Source organism: Phocoena sinus, chromosome 11 (assembly GCF_008692025.1).
Source record: "Phocoena sinus isolate mPhoSin1 chromosome 11, mPhoSin1.pri, whole genome shotgun sequence".
NCBI classification, from domain to species: domain Eukaryota; kingdom Metazoa; phylum Chordata; class Mammalia; order Artiodactyla; family Phocoenidae; genus Phocoena; species Phocoena sinus.
In genome coordinates, this window is record NC_045773.1 from 2,903,114 (window position 1) to 2,923,639 (window position 20,526).

Consider the following 20,526-nt stretch of genomic DNA (forward strand, 5'->3'; position numbering starts at 1 on the left):
ATCCACTTATGTACCCACCCATCCATTTATCTATCCACCCATCCCCTTATCTATCCATCCATCCATCCATCTATCCATCTATCCATCCACCTACCCACCCATTCATCCATCCATCCATCCATCTACCCACCCATTCATCCATCCATCCATCTACCCATCCACCAACCCACCCACCTACCCACCCATCCATTATCCATCCACCCATCCATCTACCCATCCAGCAACCCATCCACTTACCCACCCATTCATTATCTATCCATCCATTCACCCACCCATTCATCCATCTATCCATCTACCCAACCACCGACCCACCCACCTACCCACCCATCCTTTATCCATCAAATTATCCATCCACCCATCAACTCATCCATCCATCCACCTACCCATTCATCCATCCACACATCCATCTACCCATCTACCAACCCACCCACTTAGTCATCCATCCATTATCCAACCATCTATCTATCCACTTATCCATCCACACTCTCATCCACGTATCCATCCATCCATCCATCCATCCATCCACCCACCATCCACTGACCCACGCATTTACCCCCCATGCATTATCCATCCATCCATCCACCCACCCATTCATCCATCCACCCACCCACCCATTCATCCATCCACCCATCCACCCATCCATCCACTGACCCACACACCTACCTACCCATCCATTATCCATCCACCATCTACTCACTCATTCATCCATCCATCTACCCACGCACCCATCCATCCATCCATCTACCCATCCACTTTCCCACCCATTCATTATCCATCCATCCACTGACCCACACACCTACCCACCCATCCATTATCCATCCACTCACTCATCGTCCACTCATCCACCCATCCATCCACCGACCCACCCATCATTATCCATCCATCCATCCATCCACTCACTCATTCATCCATCCACTCATCCCTTTACATGCCTACCCATCCTGACACCCATGTAAAGAAGAAAAAAATGGTCCAAGGGAAGAAGTCAACCAACTGTCCAGCCATTTTATTTGTCCATGCTGTGATCCAGGCCCAGTGCTAACATTGGGGAGTCCAACACAGCTTAGACACTGAGGGGCTCCCAGTGTGTGGGGCCATGGGGCTGTGGTCTCAGAGGTATCTGAGTTTCATCAGTGTCTATGGGCACGTAGTTCAGAGGTGCCATCTCTTGGTGGCTCAACACAATCACCAAAGGTCCTCGCTGTCTGCTTCACGCCACGAGCTGTCAACCGCAAGCAGAGACAACCCGGGACCAGCAGATGCACGGGCACACAGCAACCTGAATCTCCCAGGCACATGGAGAGAGATACACAGATAGCTGTGTACATGCAGAAGCACACAAGACGTACACACATCAGCACCCAGGAGGTGCTCGAGGGTGCCGTCACATGGCAACCCCGAGCATCCTTAAAGTCTCTCTCTCTCTCTCACACACACACACACACACACACACACACACACACACACACTCACAGGGAAATGCAAATGGACACACATTAGGACACCACACACTTCTGGAGGAGAGCTTTCCAGATTGAGAGGCACTCGCTGTAGTTGGACCCAGTGTAGAGAGGCCTCACCCACACCTCTCTCTGCCCTGGGACCGTGACACCAACCAGCCATCCGCTAACTCACTGCTGCCCGTGGGACCCCTCACCCCAGCTCTGCTGCCCCATAACTGAGGATACACGGCGACGGCAGGGCGTCCTGGCGAGGAGCGGGCTCCCTTAGCTGGCTTCTGCTGAGTGACGATGACCTGTCCCTGTGATGGTCATGTGACGCCAAGGGCAGGAGCCTGCCCACTACATGGCTCAACTCGAGGTCACTGCTCTGTGGCCAGAGACCTGCTTCCTTCCTAGGGATACCGATGACACTGCAGCCCATGCATCTGGGGCCACTTCTGCCCACGGAACTTGAGAACCCAGCCATGTGAGGGTCCCCATGGGGCTGACCCCATACCCAGGGCTCACCCCTCCTCACCCCAAAGGGAGTAGTGGAATTAAGAAGAAGCACGAGCCATGGAATGACACAGGCAGACCCGATATAAATAAAATATTCGTAGAAAAATAGCCTCTTACAAAATATTCTCTTATCCAGTGGCTCACTTTCCAAAAGATGGAAACTGCCGGGAGTTTCAGTATTACCTTTCCTCCCTCTATATATTCCAAACTGGACTTCTCTAACGGTGACGTTTGAGCTGGGGAGGACTACAGGATGGGAAACGTATCCTGGAAAACGTCTCCATTTCTGGACCAGCTTAAATCTCTGGAGAATTAGCAGCAAACGGCAAAAAAATATAAGTGTGTGTGTATATGTCTACATAGGTATAGAGGATGTCTGCCCTTGCACTTAAACATCTAGGGCGGCAAGGGGGTACTTGCGAAATCAACTAGTAGAAGTGTCTGCAGAAAGAATCATTATGTACAGTTCTACTCAGCTCCTTGTCCTAGCGACGGAACTATCCCACAGGAAAGCAAGCGGTCCACTTTGATTGCAGAAAACGGATCCCGACGAGGTGGAAGGGTTCTTTTTAATTAAATAAATTAATATTATTTTTTATCAGAATAAATTGTTAAATATTGCTCTCTTGAGGCCCCGGAGTCCAGAGTTTCTGGTGCGAAGGCTCTGCTCCAGCCAAGGAGGCCCCAGGCGGCGTCTGGGGCCGAGGGAGCGGCGCTGGGTGTAGCGTGGACAGCTCGGGGCCCTGGAGGGGTCCCCCGCGGGGGACCCCACAGCAGACAAGACAAGCTCAGCGCGGCTGCAGAGGTCTGGGCCGTGCCCGCGGCGTGGAGAGCGTCCGGTCCTCGCCGCCCCGCGTGCGGCCAGTGGGGCCGCCGCCCCGCCGCTCACTTGCACGTGTAGACCTCGGTGCGCTCGCTGCACGTGTTGCACTTGACGTAGCAGCACCAGTGGAACTTGCAGTTGCACTGCCACACACGGGCGTACTGGTGGGTGTTGTAGCCGCGGCCGCAGCACATGAGGTCGCAGCCGCTGGCCTGGGGGGCCGTCTTGTTGCAGGCACGGCCCTGCGTGCCCACGCTGCCCGTCACCGGGTCCTCCTCGCAGTAGTTGGGCGACTTCTCGATGTACACCAGGTCGGTGTCCATGGGCTTGCGGTAGGAGAGCGGCTTCTTGATCTTCAGGAAGGTGGGCCGCTTGTTGCGGCTGGCGCGCACGGGCTCCACGTGAACAGCCTCGTTGTACTTGTCCTTGAGCACGTAGCCCAGCTCGCGGAACTGCGGCAGCGTGGTCCAGCAGGTCTTGGTGGTGCATGAGCCCGACACGCCGTGGCACTTACACTCCAGCTTCATGTTCTCCTCCAGGATCTGCGGGGGTGGCAGGGAGAGCACAGCGCGTCACTGAGTGGCCGGCCGAGTGGGGCCCCTGGCCCGCCCACCCCCTGCCCCGCCTGGCTGGGCTTGGCGTGTGCTTTTCTTTCTGGCGCAGGAAACTGAGACCCGGATTCGAACCACTCTCACCTGCAGCCTTTGCGCTGCGCCTTCCCCAGGACTCGCCCCCCCTCCCTGCCAGCCCGCCCTGAGTGGTCCTCCTGCCGGCGCTTAGATCAGTTCAGGCCAGTCCAGACCACGCATAGGTTCTCTCGGGGCTGCACAGGCTTAAAATCATTTTTGAACCAACTTTTAAAAACCAGGAGACTTTCAAAGACAGACTGCCAGGTTTGTTGGCAAACAGAAAGGGCATCTGGCAACTCTGCAGTGATACTCAAATTATTTCAAAACCAGTGCATCTGGGCACTGACCTGCTGGCCACAGAGGCCAGCACGGCAGTCCTGCTGCATCTGGCTCCCCTCAGCCTGCATCATCGCATGGCATGATACCTGGAGTTTTATCAGCACCTGCCTCCCTCACGGGTCGGCATCCCTCAACTCACCACAGTCCTTACCACTCCCTATCGCTTCCCTGACCACAAGCTATGCTTTTTCAGAGGTCATCTGCTTTGATCACTTGTGGCAGCAACCTGAATCTCCCAGGCACATGGAGAGAGATACACAGATAGCTGTGTACATGCAGGAGCACACAAGACGTACACACATCAGCACCCGGGAGGTGCTCGAGTTGCCGTCACATGGCAACCCCGAGCATCCTTAAAGTCTCCCTCTCCCTCTCCCTCTCCCTCTCCCTCTCCCTCTCCCTCTCCCTCTCCCTCTCCCTCTCCCTCTCCCTCTCCCTCTCCCTCTCCCTCTCCCTCTCCCTCTCCCTCTCCCTCTCCCTCTCTCTCTCCCTCTCTCACACACACACACACACACACACACACACACACACACCACAGGGAAATGCAAATGGACACACATTAGGACACCACACCCTTCTGGAGGAGAGCTTTCCAGATTGAGAGGCACTGGATGTAGTTGGACCCAGTGTAGAGAGATGTCCACACTGCTATGGACATCTGAGTCTGGGAACCCTGACTCTGATTTCACCTTCCCTGACTCCCAGCCTGGATGATGTTTTCCTTCTTCTGAGTTCCCAGCACCTCTCAGGCATCATCACAGCATGAGGGGCAGCATTGTACAGGGAGTGAAAAGCAGAGATTTGGACCCTGGGTTTAAATCCCAGATCTAACATGAACCTGCTGTGTGCCCTCAGGCAACTTGCTTCAGCGCAGCTGCAGTTTCCCCACGTGCAGAACGGGGAGGATGATAGTACTTCATTATAATCGCACAATGAGATGCTGGACAGAAATGAGGATGAACTTCTCACACACACAAGAAGCTCAGATCTCTAAGATGTAATGTTGCGTGAAAGAAGCTGGACGCAAAAGAGAATATACTGTGTGATTCCACTGATAGGAAGTTCAAGGACAGGCAAAGCTAACGACTGGTTTTCACTTAATCTTTATTTACATGTATAGGCAGTGGGCCAGAGATGGTCCACGTGCTGGATTTTGCTGACCCCTGCTTTGGAATATCCCAGCAATAAAAGAAGACACCATTTACCAAACCCCCCATCGTATAAGATATTCATATTGCTTTCAGGGTTTGTTTGTTTGTTTTCCAATATTTATCTTCCCTCCTTTCTTTCTGTTTTTTTAAAAACTATATGTAATGTGTAAGGAGGCGTTTTTGGAACTAAAGCTTCTCCTACTTCCTCCTCATCTTCCACGTGATTTCATCCTAATGGACACTTGCTGTTGTGTGCCAGGCACTGGGATGGGGATGTATTAGTGAACGTGGTTTCTGGGTCACTTTCCTGGTTCTTCATCCAGACTGCCAAATTGCCTTTGCCTGTTACATGGTGAAAGAATAAGTGAAAGAATGAGTAAATGACTAGACATTATTTGTCACCTGTGCACACCACACACTGGGTCCGTGCTTTTATACGTGGCGTCTTATTTAACTCCATGGAGTTAGTGTGACTCCATTGAACAAGGCAAAACCCGAGGCTCGGCTGACTCCTGGAGCTGGTCTGTGAGGTGTTCGGGAACGAGGGTCTTACTGCCAAGGGGTGCGAATCAAGTGCTTGGTGGCTGCTTACTTGCTCTGTGACCTTGGGATTGTCACACCCCCTTCTCCGGGCCTCAGTTGCCTTCAGTGAACATGGAGTGAAGGCAATTCCGTCTTTTCTGACAAAAGTTAGAGGGCTGGAACAAAATCAGATATCCCAAAATAGCCATTAGTTCTGCCTCTGGGTCTGGGCCTGTGCTGGTGCTGGGGACACAGAGGTGACGAGGTAAGATTCCCGTCTCCAAGGATGGGCCCATGTCCAGGGTCCTCCCAACCCTAGATGCTCAGCTTCTAGGAGGAGGTGACCAGTGCTGGTCAGTATACTCAACAGAAGGGGAGGCCACGGTGTCTGCACTCAAACAAGCCAGCGAGGCCGGGGCATCCAGAGTGTTCGGGGACAGGGATGGATTCTGGTCAGCTGAATGCCTGGTTCCGGGACACCTAGAGCGACAGAGCACGTACTGTCCTGCAGCCTCCACACACGTGCAGCTGGTGGTGGGTGAGCAGCCCCCCAAATCCCACAGGTGTCCCTTTTGGTCATCAGTGAGGAGATAGTTCCCAAATGTGACCTTTCCGTGTTGGCCTAAAAAGCGTGGGTAAGAGCGAGGGGCAGAGGTGTGATGTGTGCTGGGGGCAGAGTTGGGCAGGCGTTTCTGAGGCCGCACGGCCTGGCTGGTAGATCTTAGCGTGTCAGAGACTCCAACACGGATGCCTGGGGGCAGGGGGCATGGAGAACAGATTCTGACACTGAGTGTGGGTGAGGCCACAGAGCACCTGGAAAGCTGAGATACACAGAGCCGTGACTCAGAAGTGTCCCTTCCAAGATGTGTGCCCTAGAGAACCATATGCTTGTGCGCACAGGAAACAGGTTCAAGGATGTTCAGAGCATCAGCGTTCATTGTGGCTCCAAACTGGGCGGGACCTGATGTCCATCCACGGTTAAATGGATAAGCGGAGGCGTGTGGGCTCAGCGGGACACTCGAGGGCAGTACCATGACCAGCTACGGCGGCAGAGGTCAACCTCAGAAATACAGTGGGGAGGGAAGGAGGCAATCGTGGACGATTTCCACAGAACGATTTCATGCGTATCAAGTTCAAGGGCGGCATAACTGGACTGTGTTGTTTAGGGGCACATACAGAGGCGGTGAGAGCAATGGAGAGGAAAGAAATGAGGGTCATAAATATCAAGGCAGTGGTTGTCCGTCGGGTAGGAGGTGAGGGGCTGTGGCGGGTGAGGATCACCCAGGGCGCGCCTGGGGTCCTGGCAATATTCTGTTCCTTGATATGAGTGCTTTAAAATTATTCTTTTCAATCCACGTGGAGGATCCGAGTGCTTTTCTGCGTGTAAGCTATACTTGCAATTTATAAAAATGCAGGGGGCACAGTAGCCCACGAGCACAAGAAAATACGCTCAGCATCATTAGCTCCAGGGAAACGCACATCAGCACCACGGTGAGACACCAGTTCGCACCCACTGGGATGGCTACAAGAGGAAACACAGGTAGAGCAGTTGTTGGCGAGGATGCGGAGAAAAGGGAACGAACCCTCGGACACTGCTGGTGGGAATGTGAAATGGTGCAGCCCCTGTGGCAATGGCCCGGCAGTTCCTCAAAGTGTTAAACATACAGTTACCAAGTGACCCAGGATTATGGTCGCAATGTCTGGGTCTCGCCCTCCCCACCCCTCAACTCATACGTTGAAATCCTAACCCCCAAAGTGATGGTATTTGGTGGGGCCTTAGGGAGGTTCTTAAATCAGGAGGGTGAAGCCCTCGTGAATGGGATTAGCGCCTCATAAAAGAGGCTCCAGAGAGACCCCAGCCCCTTCTAACTCATGAGGACCCAGTGAGAAGGCCCCAGTTATGAGCCAGGAAGCGGGTCCTCATCAGGACTCAACCCTCATCTCGGGCTCCCAGCCTCCAGAACTGGGAGGAATCAATTTCTGTTGTTTCTCTGCCGCCCAGTCTGGGGCATTTTGTTGTAGCCACTCAGGCACACTAAGACACCCAGCAGTTCCACTCCTGGGCATATACCCAGGGGAAATGAAAACACACATCCACATAAAAAACTGATCAAACAAAGTTTATAGCAGCATTCTTTAAAATAGCCCCAAAGTGGAAACAACCCATATGACCACTGATGAACAGATAAATGAACCCAACTGACGAACAGATAAATGAACAAGTCCATCTACTCAGCAGAATATGATTCAGCCATAAAAAGGGGTGAAGTGCCGACACCTGCTGCACCACGGATGGACCTTGAAAACATGCTGCTCAGTGAGAGAAGCCAGACACACAAGACCACGTACTGTACAACTGTGTTTATAGGCCATGTCCAGAAGAGGCAACTCTGTGGAGACAGAAGGTAGACTAGTGGGCTGGAGGAGGTTGGAGAAATGGGGGGAGACGGCTGAAGAGGGCGTAGGTCTCTTTTTGAGGTAAAATGATTGTGGGGATGGTTGCGCATATCTGTGAACATATCGGTGTTGACCTGTACGCTTTGCGTGAGGGCACGGTACAGTATATGAATTAGACTAATTAAGTCGGCTTTTTAAGAAAAAGTCCCTGGTGGGATGTCGTGAAGAAGCACTGGGCTGTATTTGTGCGTCTGTGACACCGAATGTGTCCTCGGCGGTGGCCCCCGAGCAACGAGCCCCAGAGCCAGGGCCAGGCGCCCAGGCTGGGCAGGCAGCTGCCTTCCTCTTCTTCTGTGGCCACCACGACCTGAGGCCGTGGCGGCATTTGTGTCGGCCCCTAATCAGATGACACGCAGCCCCTTCGTGCCGCGAACTCTGCATCTTGAGAGCCTCAGTGATCGCATTATGTCCGCATTAAGCTGGGCATAATCACAGCCGCCCTGGCCAGGGCTGATCACCCAGATGGGCACCGAGCCCTTTGCCCAAAGCAGGGGACAACAGCAGAGGAAGTGTGTGGGACAGAGCCATGCTGTGCTCCCACCGTGAGGCCAGCTGGCTCCCAGCTTCCAAGCTGCCCAGGGGGACTTCCGGGGCACCCCCCTTACACTTGAAGAGCTTGGGACACGCCGAGCACCTACTGTGTGCCGGCCCCGTGCAAGGACTGGGGTCTCGGTAAAGTTAAGGCCACAAAGCTGCCGCCCTTGTGAAGAAGACATGCTGTGGGGAGAGGGGAGCAGTCACCCACTTCAGATAATAGAATAAGTGAGACGGAGAAGGTGGGAGAGGATCGGGGCTGGAGAGCGCGGGAGGAGGCAGGGGCGGCTACGTGACACTGACCCGAGCAGAGGGCAGCACAGACCTGTCCCCTCGTTTCATCTCCACTTGAAAGACGGACTGAGGCAGGGCAAAGGGCCCGAGGCTTCTGCACAACGGGCCAAGGCCTTGCGGTGACCGGGCTACGGTGCCGGTGCCCAGGTGGCACAGGTAGGGGGCCCATCCCAGAGGCTCTACCAACCATGTTAAGGAGGTGCGATTTTTTTATTATTCAGTGTTTTTTATTGAACTTTTCTTTAAGTTTTATATTTCCGGAAAAATTGTGAAAATAGTACAGAGGATTCCCATACATCCTGTATCCGGTTTTGCCTATGACTAACATCTGACATTAGTGTGGTAAATGTAAACGTATTAGCGTGGTAAGTTAATTAATCAGCTAATATTAATTTACTATTATGAACTGAAGTCCATACTTTATGCACATTCCCTTGGTTGATATGGTATGTCCCTTTCTGTTCTAGGATCCCATCCAGGCCACCACACGGCATTTAGTCATCCTGTCTCCTTGGGCCGGGAGATGGGGTTTTATTGCGTGTGGACAGGGCAGCCAGTGCTGCCGGGAGCAGGATTTACGATTTTATAAAGACCTCACGTTGGCTGTAACAAATCCACCACTCACGCTGGTGCTGGGAGACTGTGTGTGTGTGTGTGTGTGTGTGTGTGTGTGTTTGGGGGTGGAGGGTAATATGGGAAAGCTCTGTACCTTCTCCTCAAACTTTTCTGAAAAAATAGTCTATTTAAAAAAAAAAAAAAATCCCAGGAGAGAAGGAGGGAGTTTTTCTGGAGTCAAGATTCGGTTGTTTCTGCAGCTGACCGGCTGGATGTCCTCACTGGGCCTGGGTTTCCCCATTTTGAACTCAAGGCTTTGAAGTAAATGATTTACGAGGCTGCTTCTGACTCTCTCTGAGGATCCTGACCTCATATCCACACTGCTTTTTAACCCACCCAGACCAAGCGTTTTCAGAGCTCTGATGGCATCTGGTAGTCTGACAAGTGCTGAGAGATGGGCATATCCATCCCATTTCACAGGTGAGGAAACTGAGTCTCAGAGAAAGGAAGGGACTTAAGACCACAGAGCAGGCTGGATCTCCTCCATACGTCTCTCCAGAGCACTCCCCACCCTTCCCCAGGAGGCTGGACCAGAGGGTGGCACCCCTGAGCTTGATCTAGTTCCCTGATGGCTATCGGTGAGTGGCCTGGCCCAGGGCACACCGGCCGAATGCAGCCGCGCCCCTTCCAGGTGGGTCTGGCCAGTGGAAGGCACTGGAGGGAGCCCTGAGGGCAGAGCGAGGTCCTGGTTAGTATTCCTCCCGCTCCCCCACTGCTGGCCCACAGGGTGGCTGTGTTCCTCTAGCAGAGGTCATGGCTCCCACATCCTCTCTGTGAGTCCCCCTGGGTTCTAGCAGCCCGACCACCCTAAGGAGTAATGGGACCCCTGGTGCCAGCCCCAGGGTGCTGCACCATCCCCCTTGGTTCCTTTAACTTTGCCCTTTGTTTTATTAGCAACCTCTCCTTTACAAAGCAGCTTGGTTGCAATATAATTCACATACCACACGATTCACTGTGTTGAAGTACACGATTCAGTGGTTTTTAGTACACGCAGAGCTGTGCAACCATCACCACCAAGTTTAGAACACTTTCATCACCCCAAAAGAAACGCCATTCCTGTCAGTAGTCGCTCCTGCCTCTCCCTTCCTCTCAGTCCCTGGCGACCACTCATCTACTTTCTGTCTTTATAGATGTGCCTGTTCCGGACATATAAATGGACTCATACAGTATGTGGCCTGTTGTGTGTCCAGTTCCCTTCACGCAGCATAATGCGTTCAAAGTTCAGCCACGGTGCAGCAGGTGTCGGCACTTCATTCCTTCTTATGGCTGAATAATATTCCATTGTAGGGGTATGCCGCACTCCATCCCCCCATTCGTCAGTTGTTGGCCTGCAGTCTCTGTTTAAAACTCTCCCGGATTTCCTAGTCCGAATGTGCCTGTTGCATGGGCCCCGACCCCGGCGCTGCACACCATTCCTCGTGGCAGAGCCAAGCACGAGTCCCACGCCGGGACTCCCAGCCTGTCCTCTTTCCCCTTCGTCCACCTCTGGGCTCTGCACCTGCCGGCCCTTATCTGGAAGGCCAATCTTTACTGCCATTATAGAGGCTCAACCCAACAATTCCACCACAGAATATGTACCCTCCGGGGAGGCTCATGCATGTGTAAAATGACAGCCTCAGAGAGGCATTATCTGAAATATCAAAAGGCCGAAAGGCTCTAAAGATCCACCAATGGGGACGGGTTCCACAAATCATGGTGCGCCGATGAGGTGGAATGCCCTGCAGCTGCCAGAGAGAATGAGGCAGCCCTGTACTTTCTAGTGAGGTACACAGTGGAGAGAACAGAGGTGCAGGAAAGTATGCAGAGCAGGAGCTGTTTGTACGAGACAGAAAAGACCTGTGTGTGCGTGTTCCTAAGAACACAGAATAACATCCCTGGAGGAATACGTGAGACACTGGTAGGAGTAGCTGCCTCCGGGGAGGATACCAGGTATCAGGGGCCTTACTTTTCATAGGATTGTTCTTTGTACCATTTGAATATTCTACACTGTCAGAAAAAAAAAGTCACCTCCTCCACAAAGCCTTCCCTGATCGCCAGGGCAGTCGTTCACTCCCTCATGGTTTCCATAACTGTCCTGGGCTGTTGGGTAATTTTCACTTTGTCCCTGTGGTGACTGTCTACCTGTTAGCTTCCCCCATCAGGCCAGCAGCCCTCTGTGGTGGACATGGAGATATACCACCCAAACCCCCTTCAAGGGAGGTCTTGCTTCACAGCTACATGTAGAGATGTGCTGGTGAACAGACTCTCAAAAAAAAAAAAAAAAAAAAAAAAAAAAGCCCTGTTTTGTAGCGTTTGCCAATTCCTGTGGGATAAATCCTCCCACCATGGCCAATTTTAAGCTACCGGTGGTTTCCCAATCAGCTTGCAAATCTCTAATATTTATTTAATACTGCATCTTACGAGTGATAAGCCCTGGCACCAGCACACCATGGGACAGGGAAGGCTCCAGCTGTCAGATCCTGCAGGGTCTGTCCCAGCTCCAAATCCCTTCAGCCCTCTCCGGGGACAGAGACAGGCAGGGGTCCCAAGGTCCGGCCACTCCCACCGTGGCTTTGCAGGCCAGCATCACGACTGCACTTCTGCCCTGTCCTGCCCCTCCCACCCTCTTCACTGACCCCCTAATAAACAGCTTAGACCGAACTCCATCTCAGCCTCTCCTCCTGGAGAACCCTACCTGTGACACTCCTGGGGGGCTGGGGACATTCCCCTCCACCTCCTAGCCCCGGGCAGAGAGCCTGGCGTAGAACAGGTGCCGGCCAACTGCGAGGGGAAAGAAGGACCTACTGTGTGTCTGCTCTGATGTGCATTCATTCACTTGCTCACTCATTTTGCACTGAGCACCTACTGTGTGCTGCTGGCATCACTCCTGCTGTGGAGGCCCTGGGAGGACCATGATACAAACAGATGCTGCCCCTGCCTTCTCTGAGCCTGCAGACCCACACCAGAAGCAGCCATGGAATTAATACTCCCCCCAAATCTAATTACAAGTTGGCGAGTGCTGTGAAGGAGTGACACAGAGAGCGAGGAAAACTTGACCCAGGAGGAGCTGCTCTGTTTGCAGCAAGGGCCAGATACCAGGAAGGACATATTAGAATCAGCCAAACTCAAGACCATACAATGGAGAAAAGACAGGCTCTTCAATAAACGGTGCTGGGAAAACTGGACAGCTCCATGTAAAAGAATGAATGAAATTAGAACACTCTTTAACACCATGCACAAAAGCAAACTCGCAACAGATTAAAGATGTAAATGTAAGACTGGATACTATAAAACTCTTAGAGGAAAACATAGGCAGAACATTCTAGGACATAAATCACAGCAAGATCCTTTTTGACCCACCTCCTAGAGAAATGGAAATAAAAACAAAAATAAACAAATGGGACCTAATTAAACTCAAGAGCTCTCGCACAGCAAAGGAAACCATAAACAAAACGAAAAGACAACCCTCAGAATGGAAGAAAATATTTGCAAACGATGCGGCCGACAATGGATTAATCTCCAAAATTTACAAACAGCTTATGCGGCTCAATATCAAAAAAACAACCAACCTAATCAAAAAATGGGCAGAAGACCTAAACAGACATTTCACCAAAGAAGACATACAGATGGCCAAAGGCACATGAAAAGATGCTCAGCGTCACTAATTATTAGAGAAATGCAAATCAGAACTCCAGTGAGGTATCACCTCACACCAGTCAGAATGGCATCATTAAAAAGTCTACAAACAAATGCTGGAGAGGGTGTGGAGAAAAGGGAACCCTCCTACACTGTTGGTGGGAATGTAAACTGGCGTAGCCACTATGGAGAACAGTATGGAGGGTCCTTAAAAAACTAAAAATAGACCTACCACATGATCCAGCAGTCCCACTCCTGGGCATATATCCATAGAAAAACATGGTTCAAAAGGATACGTGCACCCCAAAGTTCACAGCAGCACTATTTACAGTAGCCAAGACCTGGAAGCAACCTAAATGTCCATCGACAGAGGAATAGATAAAGAAGACGTGGTACATATATACGATGGAATATTAGCCATAAAAATGAATGAAATAATGCCATTTGCAGCAACATGGATGGACCTGGAGATTATCATACTAAGTGAAATAAGTCAGACAAAGACAAATACCATAAGATATCACTTATATCTGGAATCTAAAATGATACAAATGAACTTACAAAACAGAAGCAGATTCACAGATTAGAGAACGAATTTATGGTTACCAGGGGGGAAGGACAGATTGGGAGTTTGGGACTGACACGTACACACTGCTATATTTAAAATAGATAATCAACAAGGACCTACTATACAGCACAGGGAACTCTGCTCAATATTCGGTAATAACGTAAATGGGAAAAGAATTTGAAAAAGAACAGATACATGCATATGTATAACTGAATCACTTTGCTGTACACCTGAGACTAACACAACGTTGTTAATCAACTATACTCCAATATAAAATAAAAAATTTTTTTTAATTCAAACTTGGACTAATATTTTTTAAAAAATTTCTATGGAACCTGAGAAAAGTGAAGAAACGTAAAAATGTAAAGGAAAAGAAACTAAAATCTTTCTAAATAAATACCTGACATTAAAAAAATAAAATAAAATAGATAACCAACAAGGACCTACTGTACAGCACAGGGAACTCTGCTCAATATTCTGTAATAACCTAAGTGGGAAAAGAATTTGAAAAAGGATACACGTGCATGTATACGTATAACTGAACCACTTTGCTGAAACGAATGCAACATTATTAATCAACTATACTCCAGTATAAAATAAAAATTAAAAAAAAAAAAAGAATCAGCCAGACGTAGGGGGATGGGGCAACGGCAGTTCAAACCAGGGAAGAGCAACACGCCAAGGCCCAGAGGTGGGAGGGCTGCAGCCCGACCCCAAGAGGAACGGAGGAGACACGGCTGGGGCCGTGTGAGAAGAGATGGAGATGGAGCAGGGAGGCGGCAGGGCTGGGATGCACCTGGAGTACCTGTGAGCCAAGGGGCTTTCGTGCAGGGAGTGATGAGGTCTGACACTCTGAAAGATCGTGGCAAAAAGAGTGGAAATTAGGTCAGAGAGTCAGAGTGGCAGGATGGAGATCCAGAGGGAATGTCCCCATCACCCAGGCCAGAGATGACGGCAGCTCCGATGAAGAGGGTGCAGTGGAGGGAAGAGAAGGCAATACTCGGTGGGGGAGGATTGCGGGGCCCAGGGGTGACTCATGGGCCTCTGATGGATACGGAGGCCGTGCACTGAGACGAGGGGCCGGAGGAGGGGCCAGGCTTGGGGAAGGGCTTAGTGTTGAGGGTGTGATGAGAAAATTTGGGGCACAGTGAGTGGCCAGGAAAAGGGGCCTCTCGGGGAGCAGAAGGGTCTTTTGGTGCCACTGAAGTCTGGCCCCAGCCAGCTTGGGTGTCCACAGTGGATCATCCCAGTCAGGATTCAGTCACTTCCAAAGACTAAATGAAACGTGTGGTTGAAAACAGCCAGAAGTAGGACGAACACCTATAATTCTTGGTATTAAAAAAAAAAAAAGATTGCGGAAGCACAAGATAGGAGAGACTGAGAAAGACGGAAAGCTTTAGCTGACCACCAGAGCACTACGGACAAAGAGGCTGCGAAAAAGCCAACCATCTGAAGCCGTACTAACAGAGGTCTAGCGCTCACGACACCAGAGGAGATGGTCTTGCTCTATCGGTTCCAGAACTGGGCTACGCCCCAGCAGATGGACAGAGCACACGTGGAGGGGAAGGGACTGGAGAGCCCAGGCTAAAGGAGCTGGAGCTGTCCTGCCCAGAGAAGGCAGTGTCTGGGGTCCTGGTCACCGCCCCATACATTCTGCAGGCCTGTCCTGGGGCAGGGTGAATAGGAGGGACTGTGTGTCTGTTCCGAGGACAGGACTGGGACCCCAGCTGGAGGGGAGTCATAGGCAACAGATCCCAGGTCAGTGAGATGCCAGCCGTCCCCACTAGGCTGACCAGCACTGGAGGGGCCGCCAGGGGGCGGGGGGGTGCTGGTGAGCACCTGTCCTGGGAGGGTGTGGGGTCTGCAGTGGGGATTCCTGAACCAGGTGGGGCAGGGCTGCTCTCACCCTGCTTCTCTGTCCCCCAGCCCAGCCCCAAACCTGTCTGGAGCAGTAGGAAGGATTTTCTGCATCGCTGGAGGGAAGAAAATCAATCTCCTTCTGACAGGTCCCCCAGGAAGTGCCAACAATGTACCAGGTGCTGCCCAGAGCCCAGAATTACCAGGGCGGGGCTCCCACGCCTGGGAGAGGCCTCCGGAGAAACTTGGCTCCAGAAAGATTCCTGATTCATTACACGCAACAGATACCATCAAGGTTGGCCTCCTGGGCTGTCCAAACTCTCGGGGCTGCCCAGATGATCTAGGGGTGAACTTCCTGGAGGAGGAGGGAGGTCAGACAGCGACCTCTGGCTCCCACACGTCCCCGCCATGTGGTGCTCCTGGGACCAGGAGCCTCTGTCACCTGCCACAGCATTCTGAAAGGCATCTGAGTATTAAAGCCAAAAGCTGTTTGCCAATGTTGAATTCCACCGCCTCCCTTCACCTCTCCGCCAAACTGCAGTCCCCAGGAAAAAAACAGCCCAGGAGGATTTCCCCACCTCAGGGCAACCGGTCCTCCTACCTGCCCTCCTCCAGGAATGCACCTCCATTCATCCCGGCATAGCCCAGGCCATCCCAGCCTTTCCAGGGCCTCGGCAAAAGCCACCTCTTCCTCAGAGTGCCCTGCCTGCGCCCCGCCTAGCCCCAGCAGGACTCCTCCAGCACGGACCTCTCCCGACCTCTCCCACTCCTGACGCCCTTCTCTTTGTGCCTTGTTTTACAGCGAGCGCAGCTGGGCCTCCGAGTTCCGCAAACTCTGGTTCCTCGGTGAGCCTTTCCCCAGCCGCAGATGCTAAAGCAGTCCCACAGGTCATCACCCCCAGATCCCACGGGTCACCACTCCCAGTTCCCACGGGTCACCACTCCCAGCTCCCACCGGTCACCACACCTAGATCTCCCTGGTCATCACCCCCAGATCCCACGGGTCACCACCCCCAGTTCCCACTGGTCATCACCCCCAGTTCCCACGGGTCACCACTCCCAGTTCCCACCGGTCATCACCCCCAATTCCCACCGGTCATCACCCTCAGTTCCCACGGGTCATCACCCCCACTTCATACGGCTCATCACTCAGATCCCACGGGTCATCACCCCCAATTTCCACAGGTCACAACTCCCAGTTCCCACCGGTCATCACTCCTAGATCTCCCCGGTCATCACCCCCAGATCCCACGGGTCATCACTGCCAGTTCCTACGGGTCATCACTCCCAGATCCCATGCGTCATCACCCCCAGTTCCCACGGGTCACATCTCCCAGTTCTCACGGGTCACCACTCCTAGATCTACCCAGTCATCACCCCCAGTTCCCACGGGTCAGCACCCCCAGTTCCCACGGGTCATCACCCCCAGATTCCACGGGTCATCACCCCCAGATCCCACGGGTCATCACCCCCAGTTCCCACGGGTCACCACCCCCTGTTCCCACGGGTCATCACCCCCAGATCCCACGGGTCATCACCCCCAGTTCCAACGGGTCATCACTCCCAGATCCCTCCGGTCATCACCCCCAGTTCCCACTGGTCATCACTCCCAGATCTCACTCGTCATCACCACCAGTTCTCCCCAGTCATCACCCGCAGTTCCCACCGGTCATCACCCCTAGATCCCACGGGTCATCACCCCCAGTTCCCATGGGTCATCACCCCCAGTTCCCACGGGTCATCACTCCCAGATCCCACGGGTCATCACTCCCAGATCCCACAGGTCATCACCCCCAGTTCCCACTGGTCATCACTCCCAGATCCCACAGGTCATCACCCCTAGCCCCACCGGTCATCACTGCCAGTTCCCACTGGTCATCATGTCCAGATCCCACAGGTCATCACCCCCAGTTCCCACCAGTCATCACTCCCAGTTCCCTCTGGTCATTGCTAGGTATGAACTGGTGACTCAGGCAAGTCAGGACCAATCAGAGTGAGTCCTGGGGATTTGGTGTGAAGAGAAGTCAAGAACTATTGGTAATTTCCTGCCAGAGGAACAGGATGGGATACCGAGGGCAGAGCTGTGGACAGCTATGGACAGGCATCTCGCAACCATGTGGGTCTAACTAAGAAAGCAGAGCTGAGAAATAGAGAATGAGGGGTGTGTGGACTTGGTTCCTGGGAGTATCATTTGTACCCTGGATCAAGCTGGCCCTGAATCCATTAACTCAGGACCATTTGGTTCCATGAACTAAAGAATTTCCTTTGTTTTTAAGCTGGCTTGAGTTGGGTTTCTGTCCTTTATGGATTAAAATGTCCTAACTGTCCCAGAGGTCCTTTCGTCTGTGCAGTAAGATGTTTTACATAGACCCAATAGCCAGTCCTTTAGTTCATGGGTTTGAAGTCACAGCAGGAAGCAGATCTGAGGGCCTTGGGGAGACCAGGCCCTGAAGGTAGAGGCTGCAGGTTAGCTGGGCGTCTGCTGCTCTGTCCGTCTGACCCCCCCCACTGTTGGCCAGCCTGACTCTTCTGCAGGGAGAGGTCAGTTCTGGGCCGTGTGCACCCCAGCTGGTGATCAGTGACCCAGGCAGTCAGAATCAGTCTCAACATGGCAGCACACTGACAAAAGGCAGCCTGAAGCAGGGGAGAAGGCACCAGTGTCAGAGCCAGGCAGCCCAAGAACCTGCTTCGAATCCCACCTCTGGCCACCACACGCTGGTGATAGGAGAACTAGCCAGAGGGAACAGGGCACACCTCCCGTCTGGCCCTCCATGGTCCAACCACAGCTTGCCTGCCGCTGACCACAGAGGCCGAAAACACAGGAACTACCTGATAAAAAGAGAGACCTGAGAGAGCAACTTCTTGTTTTCCGTCTTTGTATGCTGTGGTGTGAGAGCGTGGTTCTGGGAGCTTAGGCAGCCATATTGTGATGCCGAGGCAAGAGAACCAGAGGCCAACAAGGTGACGATCTGCAGACGGGAGGATGGGAAACAGCTTGGGCCTCGAAGAGACTGTTGAACGTCTGAAAGAAACTACATCCAGATTTTCATTTGCAAGAAAAAGCCAGCTCCTATCAATGAAGCCACATCTGGTTAAGCATTCTGTTACTTGGCACCCAAGCCTCTTCAGTGGTCTGCTCCTTGTAAAGTAGGAGCAATTCTTTCCTCAGAAGAAATGGTGGGGATTAAGGAGAGAAGGGCTATCAGGGCCTGGTGTGGCACGTCTCACACTATAGGCCCCTAACCCGTGAGTTCTTCCCGTTTCCACACAACGAATGCTGGGGGTGCCGGGGTGAGTGTGGCATGGTGCTGGAGGGGCCGGGGGCAGGGTTATGGGGTGGAAGGAGCTGGCAGGCACTGGTTCTGCTTCTGCCTCCACATTGCTGTGTGGCTGCGGGCAAGCCCCTTTCCTTCTCTGGGCCCCAGTCTCCCCTGCCTGAAGGCGCCGGAGGGGGATTTCCGAGAGAGAAGACAGTGACACAGAAGGACAGGGAGGGCACATTCTCCCAGACGTTGCCGGGTGGGAGTCGACCTCTGGGTAGTGCGGTAGTGCAGACAAGAGGAAGTGACCGTCCCCCCAGGGCCACCGTGAGTGGCCAGTGGGCCCCCTGAAGCAGCTCGGCCCGTCGCCCTGCCTCCTGCCTCCTCCCACACGCAGATGCCTGTCCTGTTGTGACCCGCGCCCCCAGCTCCTGCGGCGCGTCTGCGCTGCTGCCACCTGCACGGGAGAGCCTCCACGGTCACCTCCTCCTCCCTCACCCCATCTGCCCCACTCCCGGCAGCATCCTTGCCCGTCCGTGTTGCCGCTGGGCCTTCTGCCGCTCTCAGCTCCCAGCCACCCTCCCCCAGCAGGAGACCTGGCTCCCGAACCTTCTCCAAACCCACTCCCCACCCGACCCGAGGCAGCCAGGCCACCTGGGAGAGGCGGCACCGGCAGGGAGAACACAGAGAGCAGGAGGCAGATGTGTTGGGTGCCGAGGCCGCCTCCTCCGGGGCTGTGTGGTTTCCACAGAAGGCCCTGCCTGGGCTAGACTCAGGGGACGCGGGCAGGAGGATGGTCCCCGCGTCCCGCTACTTTCCTCTTCCAGGGCTCCAGGCCCCAGCTGCCCGTGTTTCTTGTCTCCAAGCTGCACGTGACCCAAACCACCTGTAACAACAGAGGCCAGCACTGGTCCTTCGTCCTCTGTGTGTGACACAAGGTGTCCCTCGCTGTGCACGTGCTATGGCCATGCCCTGTGCTGGGCCCCTCATGCCATCTGCCTAAGGAGCCCCACAAGGTGGGGGCCATGCTGGAGTCAAGGCTGAGGGCCTGGATGTGCTGGGCACCTCTGTGCCCCCTTCTCCGGCCCTGGAGGCTCACCTGTGTACCCTGCGCCCACAGGCTTCCTGTCCTCCAGCGTCTGGTCAGGCCCAGCCAGCAGTGGGGAGCAGGGAGTGGGGAGTCCTGCAAGAGACTGGACGGCAGGAGGAGAGAGGGGCAGGGACATCTCTTCCCTGGATCCCCTCTCTGTAGGGCCACGTGGTGGCCGTTACCCCGTTCCTCTACCTGGAGCCCCAGCTCCCGCCAGGTGGCCCCTCTCCTCCAGCTGCTCGCCCTCCAGTCCACAGCTCCCCTCTCTGCCCCACAGGGCCCAGGCAGTACGAGCTCCCCACGGCTGCTGCAGCACCCCTCGGAGGACAGCCTGGATGCTACGTATGCCCTGTAAGTAACCCCTTCGTTCAGGTTCCTTCCGTGATCCCAACTGTGCCACTGACCAGACCCCGGCTGGGACACTGGGCGAGTGCCACCCCTCCACTGGCCTCGGTTGTGTCTCCTTGTTCAACAGAACACATCCAGTGGTGGCAGCATCAGGACCCAGTGACCAAAGGCGTGGTGCCCAGCCGGAGGAGCCCTCAGGAAGGGCAGCTGTGTTATTATGGTGGTTATAGATTACTGACGGCACTGCGTGAACTCCCTGTGTTCTTGGATAAGAGTAGAGACAGCTGCTCACACAGAGGCCCATGCTTGCTCCATGCCAAACTGCCCTGTGTCATAACTTCCTGTCTGCACACCCATCCCTCCCGCCAGGCTGTGAGCCCCACGAGGGCAGGAACGGTGCCCAACTCCAATAAGAGCCACTGACAGCATCAGCTGGCATTCCAAGCTCTTAACAGACAGCACC

At 53.5% G+C, this 20,526-nt stretch overlaps 1 protein-coding gene across 1 annotated transcript in view; it reads right to left on the bottom strand.

Annotated features, from left to right (window-relative positions):
• Positions 1-992: 992 nt before the first annotated feature.
• The window catches only part of WNT7A (Wnt family member 7A), a 68,048-nt gene continuing 48,514 nt past the window's right edge, over positions 993-20,526 (bottom strand). The window contains exon 4 of the mRNA XM_032647414.1: positions 993-3,326. Coding sequence (XP_032503305.1) covers positions 2,847-3,326 — 480 coding nt within the window. The 3' untranslated portion in view covers positions 993-2,846. The remainder of the gene's footprint in view (positions 3,327-20,526) is intronic.